The sequence below is a fragment of the Hemicordylus capensis genome, chromosome 9, assembly GCF_027244095.1.
Source record: "Hemicordylus capensis ecotype Gifberg chromosome 9, rHemCap1.1.pri, whole genome shotgun sequence".
NCBI lineage: Eukaryota > Metazoa > Chordata > Lepidosauria > Squamata > Cordylidae > Hemicordylus > Hemicordylus capensis.
The window spans coordinates 1,351,549-1,370,793 of NC_069665.1; the positions used below are offsets into that span (position 1 = coordinate 1,351,549).

The following is a 19,245-nucleotide window of genomic DNA, read 5'->3' on the forward strand; positions in this document are numbered from 1 at the left end:
CACCAGGACGGGCTGAAAAGGAAGGGGGGAAATACAGAAGACCATAGACTGGCTGTGCAGGGGAAGAGGCACCAGCCAGCTAAGATGACAGACTCAACGCTCAGGATGGCAGCCACACTCCTGAAAACAGCCACGCCTTAACCCCTCCTCCTCCTCCTCTTCCTCCTCCTCCTCCTCCTCCACTCCAGAGATTTGAGGTGACCTCCATTTTATTCCTACAAAGGCACTATCTATCTGCAAGGAGAAAGACACTGCAAAGGCATCTTCTGTGCCAGGGGCTTGGAGACTCTTATCCTTGGTCAAGGGTCCACCAAAAGTGATAGGCAGAGACACAGGGTGCCAGAGGACTTCGGCCACTTTGACCAGTTCAGGGCACACAAGCAAGTGCCTTCTAGCCCAGGGGTTCCCAACTCTGGGTGCCCAGATGTTGTGGCCTATAATGTCCACACACACCCCAGGCACAATGGCTAAGGGGGGGGGGGGTCGATGGGGGCTGTAAACCAAGGCTGGGAGCCCCTGGGCTAGTCTAGCAGCCACCAATTGCTTCCTTCTCTGGATTGTTATACTTTCTCTATACAGTATTCTTCCACTGCTTATATTTTATACTGTTATACTTGGATCAAATTATTTCACCACCCATTTAAGACAACAGGTATGCAACTCCTCCTAACTGGGCAAAGAGGCACCTTTCAAAATGGTGGCACTCTTGTATTTAGCCGTGGAGGGACCACTGGCCCTATTCAGTCCAGCCGAGCATCTGTCTCCAGTGGCTACTGATGGGTTTCCTTTGTGGGGTTTTGTTTGTTTTAGACTGTGAGCCTTTTTTGTGACACAGGGCCATCTTCAGGTCCACTCTTGTCAACTGAGCAAGAGGAGTACCTTTTCACGAGGAGGCTCCCTTGTATTGAGCAGGGGGAGAGCAACTGGCCCTACTCGGCCCAGCACAGCATCCCTCCCCCAGTGGCAGTGGCTGGGGTCTCCTTTGTGTTTCTTTTTAGGACTGTGAGGCCCCTTTGGAACAGGGAACCACACTCTCATTCCTTTGCTATGGCAACTCCTCTCAGGACAGTTTTTGTTTTGTTTTTGAAAAGCAGTATATACACTGAAGAAGAAGAAAAGGTACCTAATGGCACAGCCTGGGAAATGACTTGACTAGCAAGCCAGAGGTTGCTGGTTCAAATCCTCGCTGGTCTGTTTCCCAGATTATGGGGAACACCTCTATCGGGCAGCCGCAATATAGGAAGATGCTGAAAGGCATCAACTCATCCTGCGCGGGAGATGGCAATGGTCAACCCCTCTTGTATTCCATCAAAGACAACCACAGGACTCTGCGGGCACCAGGAGTTGACACTGACTCAACAGCACACTTTACCTTGAGGGGGGGAACTGGTTTAAGATAAAAGTTAAAATGCTTACAATTTTCACCTCTGCTCAAAAAAGCATGGAAATTACACATTAAGGCACCATGTACGTAGGGGAGTGCATGGACTGGTTCACAGTCAAACCTGTCCTCTGCAAACTGGACAATTTGAGTGGTTCAATCATGAACCACTCTGAACCATTTCGAGCTGGTTCATCGGTCTGGCCAGCATCCAACTGAACCGGTTTGCAAAGCAGCAGTTTGGTCCAAATTTGGACCAAACTGCCGCACATGGTCCATGCACACCCATACACGTAAGCAGTGAAGACTTGGTGTCACTGTCTTTATCCCACTGGCTTTACAGTGATCTCTATATGGGCTATGTGGTCTGTTGACAGGGTCAGACCCAGAAGGCTGGATGAATACTGCCAGCTCACATTCATCCATTAAAAGCAAAAAAGGAAATGCCTGGACCTTTGTTGAGGTTCCTCGAGAAAGGGATAAGTCAGGGCAGCTACGAGGAATCACAGCGGGACAAGGTGTCATATGGGCACGATGCACTGGTGGTAAGCAAACACTCCTGATCCATCTCAGAAATAAAATATATACTATCACAAAGGATACAAATACATCCAAATAGAAGGCAGTGTGACTAAATAGCAAAATTAAGGAGGCTAGAAAAGTATGGGCTTTTTAAAGTACTGCCCAAATTGGGAACATCTTCAAAGAGTACAAACCCTTGTAAGCCAAATTTAGACAGACTATTAGGTGGCAAACTTTTGCAGTATTACAAAGAGTAATACTGCAGACAGACAAGGAAGTCGTAGAGAAGCGAAAGGAATTCTCTGCATCTGTATCTGCTCAACAAGGGCTCCAGAACATTTGCAACTGGACTGTTACCAGCAGCGCACCTGAAGAACTGGGTCCAATCAAGACGACACAGACGACACCTTTTAGACCTGCCTGCTAAATCAAGCAACAAGTTTGGATGACATTTGCATGAGGAATCGTGAGGCCACAGACTGTTAGGGTTGGTGCGGACCCTCTGACTCTGAGGCCTTCCAGCCCCACCCACTCGCTCAGTGCAGGAATCTGCTGAGGCATCCTCTGTCTGAGGGAATCCAATACAGAATCCTTGATATTTCAAGTAAAGACCTTAATCCTATTTTTCTGAATCAAAAAGCCTCAGCTTTGTGGACATGTGATAAGGGATGCAGAAGATTATAAACAATGTGAAGAGGGTAAATGCAACCTCCCCCACCCCCCGCCGCTGCCCTTGTTCGTAATCCTTAAATGCAGCATTACTTCTGTGGTGAAGTCCAAAAGAGTTTGCAAGGAATTTGCAGAAAGGGGGTTAGTCTAACTCCTTCCAATGGGCAGCTCTTGACAGGGCCCACAATCCGATCCTTATGCATGACTTGCTATCCACCAGGGAGGAGAGCTGGTCTTGCGGTAGCAAGTGTGAACTGCCCCCTTTGCTAAGCAGCATCTGCCCTGGTTCTCATTTGGATGGGTGATTACATGTGAGCTCTGTAAGGCATTCTCCTTAGTGGGTGGGGCCATGCTCAGTGGAAGAGCATCCGCATGCAGAGGGTCCCAGGTTCACTCTCTGGCAGCATTTCCAGAGAGGGCTGGGAGAGGCTTCTCCTTGAAATCTTGGAGAGCTGCTGCCAGTCAGTGTAGGGAATACTGAGCTCGTTGGACCCAAGGTCTGACACAGGATAACGGAGGTTCCTACGTTGCTATGGATTCCTGAACCTAGGAGCTCAGAGAGCCACATCCTAGTGCAGGAGGAGGGCTGGTCTGGTGGGAGCAAGCATGACTTGTCCCCTGAGCTAAGCAGGGTCTGCCCTGCTTTGCATTTGAATGGGAGACTAGAAGTGTGAGCACTGGAAGATCTTTCCCCTCAGGGGATGGAGCCGCTCCGGGAAGAGCATCTAGGTTCCAAGTTCCCTCCCTGGCAGCATCTCCAAGAGAGGGCTGAGAGAGATTCCTGCCTGCAACCTTGGAGAAGCCGCTGCCAGTCTGCGAAGACAATACTGAGCTAGATGGACCCAGGGTCTAACTCAGTATATGGCAGCTTCCTATGTTCCTATGTTCTTGGTTTCACAAAGGCACAAGAAGCAGCCGCAGGTGTGGGCTCCTGGTAGACTTGATGTGAGCATTTTTATCTGTGCCTGTGGTGATGAGTAAAGAAAAAGGCAGGTAAAGTACAGGACCAATTACTGCAGGCAGGGGGCCGTCAGGGAAAAAGGAGCAAGGCACAGACGGTGTTGATGGCAGAGACTTGTGCCAGAAACCAGCGGGAGGAAGTTCTCCTGCCTGGCGGGCTCTCACTGCTAGAACTCGCATCTGCCACTCACAGGGCAGAGAGCACTGCCTACCTGGAAACTGAGGAGAAGGGAACACCCCTCTGTCTGTCCTTGCAAGGATAATGGAACACAAACAGGTACTTGGTATTCCTTTGGCCACCCCTATAAAAACTGCCCAAATCTCCAGAGCCAAAATAAGGCTAAACTTCTAGCTAATACATAGTATTTGCTTTCTAGAAACACAAAAACCTGTTGATGGACTCCATTGAAACTGACAGGCACTATGATTTAAAGAACGGTGCCTTCCCACTCAAGATGCTTTTCCCCAAAAGGTCACAGTCAGGCTTGTGTATGTGCACACTGTGATTCCACAGGGGCAGAAGGGAAGAGCAGAGTGTGGTGGTAGGCAGCACAGAATTCAGCATTCTTTAAGAGAAAGAAAGAAAGAAAGAAAGAAAGAAAGAAAGAAAGAAAGAAAGAAAGAAAGAAAGAAAGAAAGAAAGAAAGAGGCTTCAAGGATGTGTTTCGGCGAGGGCTGTTGGAATTCAAGAAGCCTTCAAGCCATCCTAAACAACCACACTTGTTGCTGTTGTTTTTGTAGTAAACCGTTCCCCACACCCGTCCCCACTTTTACATACATTAAAACCTGGGTAAGGAATCTCGGAATCTGTCCCAGGCTGCACTTGTAGAAGAAATCCGGGATTCTGCTCAGGGGCCCTGGCTGGAAAGACCACGGACACACAGCTCTCTCTGGGGCTTCTCAGGGACATCGAGGGCAACCTACGGAGCCATTTTTCACACAGTCATCTTGCCTGACTCCCTGATTGCCCTCTGGGTGAGCTTTGCCCTTTGGTGGGGGCCAGCATGAGCCTGGCAGGTCTTCTGCCTGTGAGTGGGAAGGGGTGGCTGGCCGGGGGGGGCACAAAGAGGGGGAAAGCTGCTCCAGCAATGAAATAAACATCCCCCCCCAAGCATGTTGCTCATGCAACGGCTGCCATGGAAACCAGCGCTATTTCTCACAGCTGACTAGGATCTGATTCAGATGCATCCTTGCCCCACTCCAGGTGGCCCTCGGAGTCTGCAACTGACAGTCCTTTTCCCCACAGTCAGTTGCAGCCCTCAAGAGGAGACCGGCGGTTTGGATCTCCAGGTCTAGTCCAGGAACAGGATCTTGCCTGACTTGCAGGTCTGCAAGCATGATGCTCGCAGCACCACACAGACGTGTTTGAGCACTGCTCTGTCCAGGGCTTAGAACTACCATCCTGAAGGGAGGGGGGACACACCACCACTCTGACACCAGCATGTGCCCCCACCCAGGCGTGGCAGCCTGCTCTCTCTTGTGGTAGCATGACTGGTCCCCTTTGCTAAGCAGGGTCCATGCTGGTTTGCATTTGAATGGGAGACAACAACACCACATATTTATATACTGCTTTTCAACAAAAGTTTCCAAAGCAGTTTACATAGAGAAATAACAAACAGACAAGACTACACTATGAGCACGGTAAGCTATTCCCCTGAGGGGATGGGGCAGCTCTGGAAAGAGCATCTGCCTGCTTGCATGAAGAAGGTTCCAAGTTCCCTCTCTGGCACCTCCGGAAAGGGCTGAGAGAGACTCTTGCCTGAAACCTGGGAGAAGCCGCTGCCAGTCTGTGCAGACAATACTGAGCTAGATGGACCAAGGGTCTGACTCAGTATATGGCAGCTTCCTATGTTCCTGCCTACTTTCATCTGCATTAGCTGCGAAAACAGGAACACTCTTACAACACCGGAGAACCTCCATCTTAGAAGAAAGCAGGCTTCTTTGTGCAGGTGAAGGATGGCTCCTTGGATGATGCCAGGGGTGCTCAAACTTGGGTCCCCAGATGCTGCTGGACCACAACCCCCATCATTCCAAAGGTCTTTTTGCCTGGGGATGACCAACGACAGCTGGGAACCCACATTGAGTACCCTGCTCTAGGCAAGTGATGGGCTCTTTCTGCAGAGCACTTCTGTCCAGATGAATCAGCTGGGAAGTGGGAAGCAGAGACTGGCCTGGGGGAACAAGGGAGGGAGCAGCTGACCCAGCACAGAAGCCTGGGGTGGAGGTGGAGCCTGAGGCTGCCTTGCAGGTGAGAGGGGCCAGGTGAGGCACGCTCAGGTTAGCCCACAGGGGCGGGGAGGGGGGGAGTCAGAGCAGCTCAGCTACTTCTTGCTCAAGGAAGGCAACGTCTGAAGCCCCCAGACATGGGCGGGGGGAGACCACCACACCGCATGGGGCCTGTCTGCGTGGCCCAGAGTTCCTGGCATTCCCTACCCGGCATGGGAAAGAGCCTCGTGTGAGCAGCTCTTGTGGAGTAGCTGGCTGCCGCTCAGGCTGGGGTCCCCCAAGAGAGCTGGGGGGGGGCAGCTGCCAGGCAGAGCATCGCACACCAGCCGCTGGAAATGCCCCGGGAGCCGCAGCCAAACACTTAGCTCCTGCATCAGCTACCAGGCACGAAAACGCCAGCCCAGACTCCGCCTGGAACGACACCAGGAGGGCTGCCTGCTCTGGAAAGGGTCCCTCTTCACCAGCTCAGCCGGAATCCTGCCCTGCAGCTCGGGGCCCGGAGCGCCACTTCTGGGACCGGCAGTCGGCCACCCTGCCTGGGCTCAGGACAAAGAGAACGCAGGCAAGCGGCAACTTACCTTCCAGTCAGTGTCCACTTGAGACAGGAAAGTATCCGAATTCTCCTGGAGAGGAAACAGAGCCAAGGAAATGGTGAGTTCTCACACAGGCCATGGTGCCTCCTGGCTTTCTCTTGAGCTGACTTGGTGCACCCCGTATCTAGAACAGGAACACAGGGAGCTGCCTCCCACCGAGTCTGACCATCGGTCCGTCTAGCTCAATACACTGACTGGCAGCGGCTCTCCAAGGTTACCGGCGGGACTCTCTCCCAGCCCTGCCTGGAGCTGCTGCCACCATGGACTGGCAGCTTGCAAGCCTACGGCTGCTCTCCCAATGAGTTGCAGCCCCTTCCCCTCAGAGGACTATCTTACAGCGCTCACATGCAGGCTCCCATCCAAATGCAAACCAAGGCAGAACCTGCTTAGCAAAGGGGACACTTGCAGCCGCAAGACCAGCTCTTCTGCCCAGAGGAGGATGCGCCCTCAGACCTGGGATACTACAGCCACTGGCACAACAGGAGGAGGACTTTAGCTACCGTCCCTAATGAAGAACCAGAACCGGAAGGGATGGAGCAAGGGGGTGGCTGTTCTTCTCCTGGCCACACGATGGCGCCACCCTTGCTGCTTGTCGCGCACACACAGAGAAAGATAAGTGGGCAGGGGCTGGAGCCCAGAGAACCCCCAAAGGGCCCCCCTAAACCTTCATATTAAGGCACCACGCTGTTGACTCTGCTTCCCAGGAGATGCTCTGGGCAGAGCACCTGCCTGTTTGCATGCAGAAGGTTCCGAGTTCCCTCCCTGGCAGCATCTCCAAGAGAGGGCTGAGAGAGACTCCTGCCTGCAACCTTGGAGAAGCCGCTGCCAGTCTGTGAAGACAATACTGAGCTAGATGGACCAAGGGTCTGACTCAGTAGAAGGCAGCTGCCTATGTTCCTACGAGCCCTGCTGTTCTCCTTAATGGAACTAAATAGATGCCAAATTTGTCTGCAAACCACCAGAAGAAAATTCTGTTAGAACTGACGGTGGCACTAAATTTTGCATCTGATGACAACATCAGCAAAATACAAGAACTTACAGAATGATCATACTTAACACTGCGGGGTCACATACAACTTTCAAAGCAAACCTTTATCCCTAAATTTGCCTCCCAGCAGATTTGCCTTTCTTCTCCTTATCTAATGAGTCTCCTTGCTTAATAACTCTGTCACCTAACAACAACACCACCACCAACACCAAAGCCTCCCTGCTTCTGCTGCTGTTATTTCTGTATATAGCTTGTACAAGGACTTTCATGAGTGAATAAGGTAGGTCCTTGCCCCGGGAACTTGCAATCTAAATTTCAACAGGAGGGGAGTTGGAAGACAGAAGGAGGGAATGGGAGAAGCCAGAGCAGCAAGGGAGAGACAGAAGCCAAGACTACCGCATGGCCTTAAGCATCAATGCAGCTTTAGTCACAGACCTGACCTAAGAAGTTAAGCTTAAGGCTTGGCAAAAGAGGCAGGTTTCGAGGTGTGGTTGGAAGGGGTAGAGAGAGGTGGCACCATCACACTCATGCTCAGAAGGGGGTTCCAGGCACAAAGGACCTCCAGCACAAGGAACATGAGAGATGGACAACCCTTCAGAGGACAGCAGAGGGTAGCAATGGGGGAGAAGACTGTCGATCAGGGAGGGAGCAACCACTTTGCCATTCATGATGTGCACGAACCGGTTCGGCATCCTATACCTAGAACACCAAACCAGTTCAGAAACTGGTATTCAAACCGGTTCTTTGAACATGGGGGCGGGGGGGCTCCTTTAAGGCGCAGAGAGGGTGTCCTTCCCTCCCCCGCTGAGCTTCCCCCTCCAGCGCTGCTTCAAAAACTGCAGGCATGGGGTGGCTGTATACCCTCTTGCTGCCCCGGTCAGCACAATACCGGAACTGGCCCGTGCACATGCATGAGCAGGAAGCTGACTGGGCCGGCAAGAGGGTATACAGCCATCCCGCGCCTGCGGTTTCTGAAGCCTGGCAGGGGAGGGAAGGACACCCTCCCCGTGCCTTAGAGGAGCCCCCCTCCTCCCAGATGTGCACGGAACCGGTTCTGTGCACACCCCTATTTGCCGTTTCTGGCATCAGCAGCAGCAGCTCCCGGCTGGGCCAGCAAAGACCCTTCTCTGCCTGAGACTCTGGAGGGCTGAAGCTGGTCAGTATAGACCAGGACAGCCCAGCCCCCCCCCGCCCCCACCGCTGATGTTCACCTACAACTCCCATAATCCCTGGCTATCGGGGTTATGGGAGTTGTAGTCCAAAAATGGGGGTGGGGGCCTAAGTTGAGCAGTCCTGGAGTAGACAGTACTAAGCTGGACGGACAGAGGATCTGACTCAGCGGAAGGCTGCTTCATGCAAGAAGAACCATCCTTCCATGACAGGTGGAGGCAGCAAGAGAAGGAGCGGCCATGGGAGGGGCTGCTTCTCGGAAAGGGAGGCTGATTTGAGTGACTTATTTACAGTGTATTTTTAATTATGTGATCACCAAATTCATATTTGAATTTTTAAAGACCTCTCAGATAGACTCCACCAGCAGCTTGCTACTTTCATTGAGTTCCAAAGCGTTGTTATCCATGTTTGACTCAATCCTTTCCTCGGATCCCGCTGCCCACAAGCAATGGGACAACTACAGGTCTCTCATTATCTTCTGAAGTGGAGATCCAAGAGAAAGCTTCGTGTCCCGACTTTCCTGGCATTTCTTCAGCCCTCCTCTTACACCTGAATCAACTAGAAGCCCTAGTTGACCAGTCAACCAGCCCGCCCAGCTGGTCTCCTGCTTCCAATGTAGAGACACAAATATGTATCACCAGTTTTCAGAGCATGAACAATTTATTCCTCAACTCCATCTTTGTTTGCAGTTGCATCGTTGTTAAATTACATTTCTTTTGCCAGTAGCTGGAAGAGGAGAGCTGGTCTGGTGGTAGCAAGCAAGACTTATCCCCTTAGCTAAGCAGGGTCTGCCCTGGTTGCATATGAAAGGGAGACTAGAAGTGTGAGCACTGTGAGATATTCCGCTTTTAGGGGATGGAGCCACTCTGGGAAGAGCAGAAGGTCCCAAGTTCCCTCTCTGGCTTTTCCAAGATAGGGCTGAGAGAGATCCCTGCCTGCAACCTTGGAGAAGCCACTGCCAGTCTGTGTAGACAATACTGAGCAAGATGGACTGATGGTCTGACTCAGTATATGGCAGCTTCCTATGTTCCTAACTGTGCTCTTTCAAACTTTTGGGCAAAACTTCTGCTTTTCTTGCAATTTAAAGCCTCCTTGACTCTGCTACTTAACCATGCTGACATCCTTTTGAAAATATTTGTACTCTTCCTAATCAATGGGAGACACTTTATCTGGCCCTTTATGATACTGACTGACAGCCTGGCTAAATTTACTCAAGGAAATCCCATTGAAATTAAAAAGACAAGTTAGGCACTGATTTTAAATCACCTCCAAATTATGTGAGAATATTTGACTTTCTTAACTATCTCCTTTGAACCAACTCATTTTTTAAAAAGAAAATGTCCCTTCTGGAATTAAATAGGTTGGACTTTCTGGGCAATTGCTGACTGGGCATGACAGCAGCATGAATGCCGCTCCCAAGCAATTTGGCAGATCCTTCTTGCACCAGATCCTGGGCACCATCTAGGACAAAAGCCAGGGTCACTTCTCCCACTGTCAGCTACCAGCTGGCTTGCCATTCACTCTGCACCAGCGGGGTGTGCTAAGCTCTCGAACACGCTACTCGGCGGAAGGCGAATCTCAGAAGTGGCCTGGACTCTCCACTGGAAGTGAAAAGGACTCACCAACTCGGCGTCCTGCCCCCGAAGCAGCGGCTTCTCTTCTGTGAATCGTAGCTCATTCAGGCCAGCCATGGTCACTTCCTGCAGCAACAACCCTGCAGAAGGAAGGAAACCAAGGACACCGGTTACTGCAGCCCCACCCCATCCAAACCCCGACGGAGGAAGGCTGCCCGCCAGAGCTCAGCTCCCCTGTAGTCCTAAGGAGGTGCCTGCCAATGGACCCTCCTGGGGCACACAGCCAGCTTCCAGGTGCCCTAGTAGAGTCTCCTCCTGTTCAGCAGGAGCGCAACATGAGTGACTGATCAGCATTTATACAGCACCTGGGAAGGTGCTTCACACACATTCGCTCAGCCTTCCTTCCAAAAGCCCACACACAGAGAGAGGTGTCAATGATCCAAATCCCCGCGCAATCCACTCCAGAGCAGAACTCGGAAAGAAACCCGCCCACGGTCTGTGCACAGGATTCTGGCAGCACAACCAGCCAAAAGCCCTAATCCTTAACGGTCAGGATTAAAGGTAAAGTTGTGCTGTCAAGTCAGTGTCAATTACTGGCACCCACCAAGCCCTGTGGTTTTATTTGGTAGAATACAGGAGGGGTTGACCATTGCCTCTTCCCGCACAGTATGAGATGATGCCTTTCAGCATCTTCCTATATCGCTGCTGCCCAATGTTATATTATATTATATTATTATTATTATTATTTATTACATTTATATCCCACTCTTCCTCCAAGGAGCCCAGAGCGGTGTACTACATACTTAAGTTTCTCTTTCACAACAACCCTGTGAAGTAGGTTAGGCTGAGAGAGAAGTGACTGGCTCAGAGTCACCCAGCTAGTTTCATGGCTGAATGGGGATTTGAACTCAGGTCTCCCTGGTCCTAGTCCAGCACTCTAACCACTACACCATGCTGGCCAATAGAGGTGTTTCCCATAGTCTGGGACACAGACCAGCGGGGATTTGAACTGGCAATCTCTTGTTCCTTAGGCAAGTTACTTCCCCATTCAGGATTACCATCCCCATATTTCAGGTGCAGGCGAGTTGGTCGGCAGGGCTGGCCTGTCGACTTGGCAGACCTAGGCAGTCGTCTAGGGCGCCAGTTCTGAGGGTGGGGGTCCATAAATGGTGCCTGAATAGAGCACTGCCCATTATTCTCTCTCTCCCCCTCTTGGATTGCACCCCTGAAGCACTGCACAGTGGTGTGAGGATGCCATCCACCCCCCGATCCCCAAAGGGCCCGCACATTCTGCACCTCCAAAATGCACAGCCTTCTTTGCTTACTGTACCTCAGCCCCACTAAACAGCTCGTCTCATCAGCTGCACTCCCGCTCTTGAATGGCCTGCCTCAGTGTTCATTTCCAAGAAGAAAAGGTCTCAGACTGGAATCTCCAGATTAACAGCATCGTTTCATCTCTGAAAGAGTTTTACCCCATAATAGCCTGGGAACTCTCTCCCACTGGATCCTCAAACCAGCACGGGCTAGTCACTCGCTGGTCAGCTGCATGGGCTGGTCATTCGACCTGATGAATGAGCGGCCTGCATGGACCAAGTGGAAGCCAGGGCTCAGCACTTCGTGGCTGAGGGGTGCCCGAGTCAAACTTTGCAAAGGGCACCAAAACCCTTTGGGCCGGCTCCGTTGGAGGGTGGAAGGCAGAGGCAGGGCTGAGGCTGAGAGGACCGGGGTGTCTTGCCTCAAGGCCCCCTGGGTGGAGATTCGAATGGGGGGGCTCCCTGGCTCAGGAAAAGGAAGGCAGCCCCCACGGGGTTAGAAGAAGACCTGTTTGTCGCTCCAGGCAACTGCAAGGCAGGCTAAACACAATGCAACATTTAGCAGCTAGAGCCTAGAAACAACATAAACAACAACATGCCGTGCAAAGATTTCTAGAACACTCAGAATTAAAAGATGTCATTCAAACATCCATACACTACTCAAGGCATTCAAAACAGCATATCTTCAAAATGCTGAGAGCTTCAAAGACTTGTAAAAAAGAAGAAGTGTGCATTTTATTTTTCCTAAGAGAGTGTCAAAGCGGCAGCTGTACATGTTTCAGCTGACGGTAAGCTCATGCAACGTTTCCTTATTCTAGGGGTTCTTCTCAGAAGCTGTTGGACTACAACTCCCATCACCCCCAGCCATGCCATTGTGGTGATGGGAGTTGTAGTCCAACAACATCTGGGAAGTCAAGGTTGAGAACGGCTACCTTATTACATCTTTTTTAACCCCGCTAGGCTAAGAACTGAATTAGAAAACAGGCTTTAAAACCACACACAGAGAGAGGTGTCAATGATCCAAATCCCCGCGCAATCCGCTCCAGAGCAGAACTCGGAAAGAAACCCGCCCACGGTCTGTGCACAGGATTCTGGCAGCACAACCAGCCAAACAAGGCATGTGAAGGAACACGCTGTGAAAGGACTCCGGACTGGAAGTGCCTTTCCCTTTCTGAATCAACACAGACGCAGGAGCTGGGCCCCGTTGGGACTGTGGCACGAGGAGGAGGAGGAGGAGGACTCCTGCCTCTTGTGCGGTTTCCCCACGGAAACTTGCCCCTGAAGAGGCTGTTTACTGCAAAAAAGGCTTTGTAGGGAAATGGCCGTGTTGGGGAGGGTGATTTCCAGCAGGAAAACAGCATGAGGAGAAGCACTAGCCAGAGGCACTGCTAGGTACTTCTAAGATCTGGGGCTTGGCCCCACAGCCCCCACTGAGAGAAGCATTTTGTTTTCCCAAGAGAATGTCAAAGGAGCAGCTGTACTTCATTCTGCTGACGGTAAGCTCATGCAACGTTTCCTTATTCCCGGGGTTCTCACCCCCGGCTTAAAACAGAGCTTAAAACCTTTACTTAGCTGACAACTGCAGCGAAGACCGAACTCTCAAGGAAGCAAGCTCTACGTATTCTAAATAGCCAACGAAACTAGTCATGATGAAGGCAGGATCCAGCAGGGCAGAGGGTGCTTCCCAGTGTATTGCACAGCGTGTGGCATGTATGACGACCTGCCTTTGGGGCAGAAGTCGTGGGTGTGCACTTGGTGCAAAGAGCTCCTGACTCTCAGCGAACAAGTTTGTTCCTGCAAAGCCAAGCTGGCTGAAGCTCAGAGAGGTATGTGGCTGAGACCCTCGAGGGTGTGGTAGAGGCATCCCCCTCCCTCCCTCCCTCCCAGGCCGACAGCTGCTCTGCTGTTATGGAGGTCCCGGAGAAGGAGGACATTGGACTGAGGAAGAGGGAAACGCTCCCTTAGAAGGGACCTGTTTAGTTTGGGAAAGAGCCGGCTATGGGGAGACATGGTAGAGGTGTATAAAATTATGCATGGAGCAGAGAGAGTGGACAGAGAGACATTTTTCTCCCTCTCTTACTAGGACCAGGGGTCATCCCGTGAAACTGAAGGCTGAGGGATTTAGAACCAACACAAGGAGGTATTTTTTCACTCAGCACAAAATTAGTCTGTGGATGGCTACCAGCCTGGATGGCTTCAAGAGGGGCTTAGACAGATTCACGGAAGACGGGTCTATCGACGGCTACTAGTCTGGCGACTATAGGCCACCACCTCCTACAGGCAAGGTGCCTCTCAATACCTGTTGCAGGTATGGAGTAGGAGAGAGGGCAGGCCTTCATCTCTTGCCTGTGGGCTTCTGGGAGGCATCTGGTGGGCCACTGTGGATGCTGGACTAGAGGGGCTTCCTTGGGCCTGATCTAGCAGGACTTTCCCTATGGAATCTCCATCACTGGCCCCCAGAATAATTCCATACGTTTTTAAAGTCTCTAATAGTATAATGCGGCACCTCTGAAGGCGGAAGCCGCAGAGAGCCAGGTGCGGCTAGGAGCGCCCTAACCCTAACCCTAACACCCCCCCGGTGCTGCACTTGCTTTCTAGAAGAGGTCAAGCAAGAGGGAGCTGCTGAGATTCAGGGCTCTGAGCCACCCGCTGAAGGCGGCACTGGCATGAGCCTCCTTCTCTCGGTGCACTGCCGTCCTGATCAGAGCCGGGCCCACCATGTGGTTGTATCTGCCAGCAAGGAGGAGGTCCCTCTGCCTGGAAGCAGGCTCTTCCACACCACCATCTTTGGCCCTCCCTAAAAAAAGATGTGCCTTGGGAAAAAACAAAGCTGCCTGGGCTGGAGCTTTCTGAAGATGCACCACCCACCCAACCCCCCCCCCCGGACCAGCACCTCCAAGCTGAGGCTCTTCCCCCTCCCCAGCATCCTCCACGCTGCCTGCCCGAGGCCGAGCTGGCTGGAGAGCCGTTGGCGCCTTGGCTGCCACTGCTGGGGTGAGCTGTGATCCGGAGTGCTGCTGCCAAGGAAAGCAGGTGGCGTTCTGCACGCCCTCTGAGTCACAGGCAGTCCGTCTGGGGAGCGGAGGGAGCCGTGAGGAGCGGCCTGCAGTCAGACGACCGACCGTGGAGGAGGAAGGATGCGGCTGCAACGCAAGCAGCAGAGGACCGGAGGCCACCGAGGCACGGCTGGGGGGAGACGGGGCAGGACAAGTGCGAGAAAGGAGCCACTAAGGCGCAGGCGGACTCGGGACCTTCTGGTGTCCAAGACGGAAAACCCTACATTTCAGTCCATCGGAGGCAGAATCCGCCAGGACACTGCTTGGCGCACCCCGCTTCGAAGTGGGCCAGCGCTGCAAAGCTCCCGTGCTGCTTTCTGGGGGCAGCTCTGACCCAGAGAACATCCTGCGGGGCTCCTGGGCCCAGAGGGTCGGCTACTTCTGCCTGCTCCTTGCCATGGTGCAAGTCATGCAAGCACAGAAAGACGGAGAAGAGCACGAGCTGGGGAGGGCTCCACCAGGGGAGGCCAGCGTGGAGAGAGGCGCAGGCAGCCTGTGGAACAGCAGCGCCCAGGCAGGGCTCGCTCTTGGCATCCCCGGCTGCCTGCGGCAGTGGCGGCAGCTTCGGCTTCTCCTGCCTGCTTTCCCACTGGTCGGCTGGCCAGGCCCTCCACCACCGGCTGCGGCCACAAGAACCGCGGGAGGCGCAGACAGGAGACGCCGCGGCCGCTCCCACTCCCACGGCCAAGGCCGGGCCAGACGACGCTGCACAGGGCCCTCCTGGCTGCAGACAGGCACAGCCCTCCCCTCGCCAAGGCCCGGGGCAGACTCGCTGGAGCAGGAAGCAGGAGGCAGAAGCAGGAGGCAGGCAGCGGTGAGGGAGGGCCCTCTTCCCTGCCTCCCCGCACCCACCAGCACTGAGACACCCTCTGGAAGAGGGGACAGAAACAGCCACTCGGTGGTCTCCGCAACCTCCACAGTCCTGCACTCTCACCTCAGACCCGTTTGTGTGCCGGACAGCAGCCAAACCCAGGAAGGGGCCAAGGCTGCCCCACTTAGCAGGCCGCCTGGAAACAAACCGTCCAGCACAACTCCGGGGGGGAGGGGGCACAGGGGGAGGAGAGCTGGTCTTGTGGCAGCAAGCATGAATGGTTGCCTTTGCTAAGCAGGGTCTGCCTTGGTTTGCATTCAAATGGGGAACTACACGTGTGAGCACTGTAAGCTATTCCCCTGAGGGGATGGACCCGATGTTCAGAGGAAGAGCATCTGCATGCGCTTGTTCACTTCCTGGCAGCGTCTCCAGATGGGGCTGGGAGAGACTCCTGCCTGAAACCTTGGAGAGTTGCTGCCAGTCAGTGTAGACAATACTGCACTAAATGGACCAAGGGTCAGACTCCAAATGAAGCAGCTTCCTCTGTTTCCTATGTACTCTGAGCCCACAGGCATTCCTAGTATTTGAGGGACATTTCTCTAGTTGTGGAAATGTCAGCCAATGGGGCATTTACTCTCTTCAAAGTCAGGCAATGAATGAACTAAAAACCACTTGAAATCCCTGCTTTTAAAGTGAGATGCAGATCCAAGCACAGGCAAACGATGCAGAAGGGTGCCTGGGAGTTGGCTGTACTGTCTAATTCCAATCAGGATGAAGGCCACCATCTCCAAAGAGAGACCTGAAGCCTCTGCCAGGGTTCTGTTTCCCCTGTTCTTCAGGAACGAAAAATATAGTCAAGGATTCACTCTAACACCTCAAGAGTGACCATCTCGTACCACTGAGCACAAGAACTGCCATGCCAGGGAAACACTGGAGGCCCCTGCGGGGTCAGGACATGGCGCTGGGACTATTTTTGGGTGATGATCCAAGGACACAGAGGATGAGGAAGACTGGGGGCAGGAATCCTCATCAGAAACGGCCGCAGTAGGCAGGCCCATGCAAGGGGGACCCAAGGCGGCAGCAATGCCTGCAACTGAGTGGCCTGAACAGGTAACCCCTCCTCCTCTTCCTCCAAACCCTTGGCAATGCAAGAGGACCCCTCCCTGCGACCACAGCATCTCCGGGGACAGCAGGAAGCTCTTTGCTCCATCAGAGCCAATACCAGAGAAACAGAGCATGTCTCCTTTAAGCACCAACAGTTTCTTCAGAAGAGGTGGAGCTAGAAGCCACCCAAATGGCAGCAGGACTATTTAAGCCCTCAGTTGGTCCAGTCACTGCTGGAGCAATATCCTAGCTTGCCGCTCTTGGGTGCCTGCATCCAGTCTAAACCTAGCCACCGTGCGCTGTCCATGGTCCTGCTCCTCTGCCTGGGTTCCTGCCAAGGCTCTCTACAGCCCTGCAGACCCCAGCCCAAGGATAATGGGGAGAACTGGCTGGCAGGACATCTAGGCAGGCTTTGGGGCAGTTCTGTTGGCAGAGCCCTACACCCAAGAGATGGTAGCCAGGGGCTGCAACGGGCTCCAAAATAAAGGCAGCATCGCAGGACAGGTCTGCCCATCAGCCTGAAGCAAGCAGCTAGATGACAACCCTGATTATTCCCACAGCCAAACCCTTTAACATTCATAATCCAAGGAGAACTGGTCTTGTGGCAGCGAGCATGAATGGTCTCCTTGGCTAGGCAGGGTCCACCTTGCCTTGCATTTGTTTGAGGAACTACATGTGAGCACTGTAAGATATTCCCCTGGGAGATGGGGCCATACCTTGGTGGAAGAGCATCTGCTTTGCATGCATGCATGCAGAAGGTCCCAGGTTTGCTCCCTGGCGGCATCTCCAAAGAGGGCTGGGAGAGACTCCAGCCTGCATCCTTGGAGAAGCTGCTGCCAGTCAGTGCTGGCGCCAATACCGAGCTGCACAGGAAGATGGGTGTGCCATAGCCCACGGGATTGCAGGCTCAAAGGGGCTGTGCAGGAGATGTTCTTGGCAATGTGCCTCTTCCTTGTGCCCCAGAGCCCTGCATATTTCTGCAGGCCCTTAGGAACACAGGAAGCTGCCATATACCAAGTCAGACCCTTGGTCCATCTCGCTCAGGATTGTCTACCCAGACTGGCAGCGGCTTCTCCAAGGTTGCAGGCAGGAGTCTCTCTCCCAGCCCTATCTCGTTGGAAATGCTGCCAGGGAGGGAACTTGGAACCTTCTTCTGCTCTTCCCAGAGCGGCTCCATCCCCTGAGGGGAAGATCTTCCAGTGCTCACATTTCTAGTCTCCCATTCACATGCAACCAGGGTGGACCCTGCTTAGCTCAGGGGACCAGTCCTGCTGGCTGCCACCGGACCAGCTCTCCTCTCCCTGCACAACACTGGTGCCGGCACCAAAAGCGGGAGGCCTCTGGCAGTCATGCTCAGTTTTGCTGCATTGGGAAGCCTTGGCCAAGGAAGGCGCTCAGAGCAGAGATTCGCTGCACTTCAGGCAGGGAGAGGATTTATCTTGCAGCTGAAGGCAAAAGGCCATAAAAACTGCCTCTCTTTTGAGCAGCCCATGATGAAGAGGCATTTTTGCCAGCTGCCATGCAGGAGCGACAAGAGCTCTGCCTTGGCGGCCTGTGTCCCCAGGCAGTGCCTCTGCCTGGCTGATCACGCAAGTGGCACCTCCAGGGCATGGGCAGGGCTGGGTGCCCCCAGGGATCACTGCACCCACACACGGGTGGGCTTTGGGCTCAAGAGGTCAGCATGCTGAACACCCCAGCTTGCATCTTTGAAAAGCAGCAAGCCTCTTCTCCTTAAAGGGTGGGAGGTACATGGGCGTGGCCAGGCACCAGCTGAGGAGGAGGAGTTGCTTGGCTAAAGGCTGAAGCTCCAGGGCTCCGCATGGCCCATCCACATGGCTGGAATGAGCTCCTGGACCACCGGATTTCAAGGGGCAGGACGATTTTGCTCTGTGATGTCCGCAGCCTGCCTAGAAATGCTTCAATTTCCAGTCTCCTGCTAACTGAGCAAGGAAGCACCTTTCAAGGGGTCTTCTGGGCAGCAACGTTTGCAGCAGTCAGGCTAGGACTTGGGGCAACCACCAGGTGCCCTGCATGATATTCCAGGGACATGGGCCTTGATTAGGGGTGTGTGTGTGTGTGTGTGTGTGTGTGTGTGTGTGTGTGTGTGTGTGTGTAGGGAGGGGTCGTAGTCCCTAGAGCTCACAAGCATTTATAGAGTACATACAGGCCACAATCCAGAGAACCACACAACTAGCTCTGGCAATAGGGCCGTGGTACACTTAAAGTACACACACTTCCCAATTTTAGGGAAACTGATATTCTTAAGATGTTCAGGAGGCCAGTGGAAAACTGCATAGCATGCTGGTATTTACTCTTTTCATTATAATGTGCATGAAGCTTAATGAGGCTAAGCCAAGAGGGGTGGAGTGGGGAAAGTCAGGCCCCTGCCCCAAAGAACTTAAAATCTGGATTTGACAACAGAGAGAGAAAGCGGTGGAACAGGAGGCCAGAGTCACCTGGAATGAACGTGAGCAAGCACACCTCCTTAGACCAGGGCTTGACCAATCCCAGGTGCCAGGGAGTCACAGCACCCAGAAATATATCCATGGTGCCTGGACTAGGATATCCAGAGACAGAGCTATTGAATGAAACATTTGTCCCAAGCAGCTCTGTTTCTGTTCTGAGAGTGCTACTTGCAAAGGGGAGCCCATTTACCCATCCCACGCCACTGTCTGGGTCCTAAAAGTCTGGGCTGGCTCCTAAGTCCACAGGAAAACGGTCCAGGCCTTTCTTGGGCTTTGTCGTGGCTGAGGACGAAGACTGAGGTTTAGTCAGGGGCTTCGTAGACAAGGCGGACTGGAAGCGGCGAAAAGAAGAAGTAGAACCACGCAGGTGCCCCAGACAGGAAGGGCAGCAGAAGAGGAGGGGCCAGGTTGCT

General features: G+C 53.2%; 1 protein-coding gene across 3 annotated transcripts in view; it reads right to left on the reverse strand.

The window, feature by feature from the left end:
* The window catches only part of NDRG4 (NDRG family member 4), a 58,266-nt gene that overhangs the window by 31,558 nt on the left and 7,463 nt on the right, over window positions 1-19,245 (reverse strand). For all 3 annotated transcript variants that reach the window (XM_053271008.1, XM_053271005.1, XM_053271004.1), the window contains exons 2-3: window positions 10,132-10,223; window positions 6,337-6,381 (exon numbers count right to left, since the gene is read on the reverse strand). In XM_053271008.1, coding sequence (XP_053126983.1) covers window positions 6,337-6,381; window positions 10,132-10,200 — 114 coding nt within the window. In that variant the 5' untranslated portion in view covers window positions 10,201-10,223. The remainder of the gene's footprint in view (window positions 1-6,336; window positions 6,382-10,131; window positions 10,224-19,245) is intronic.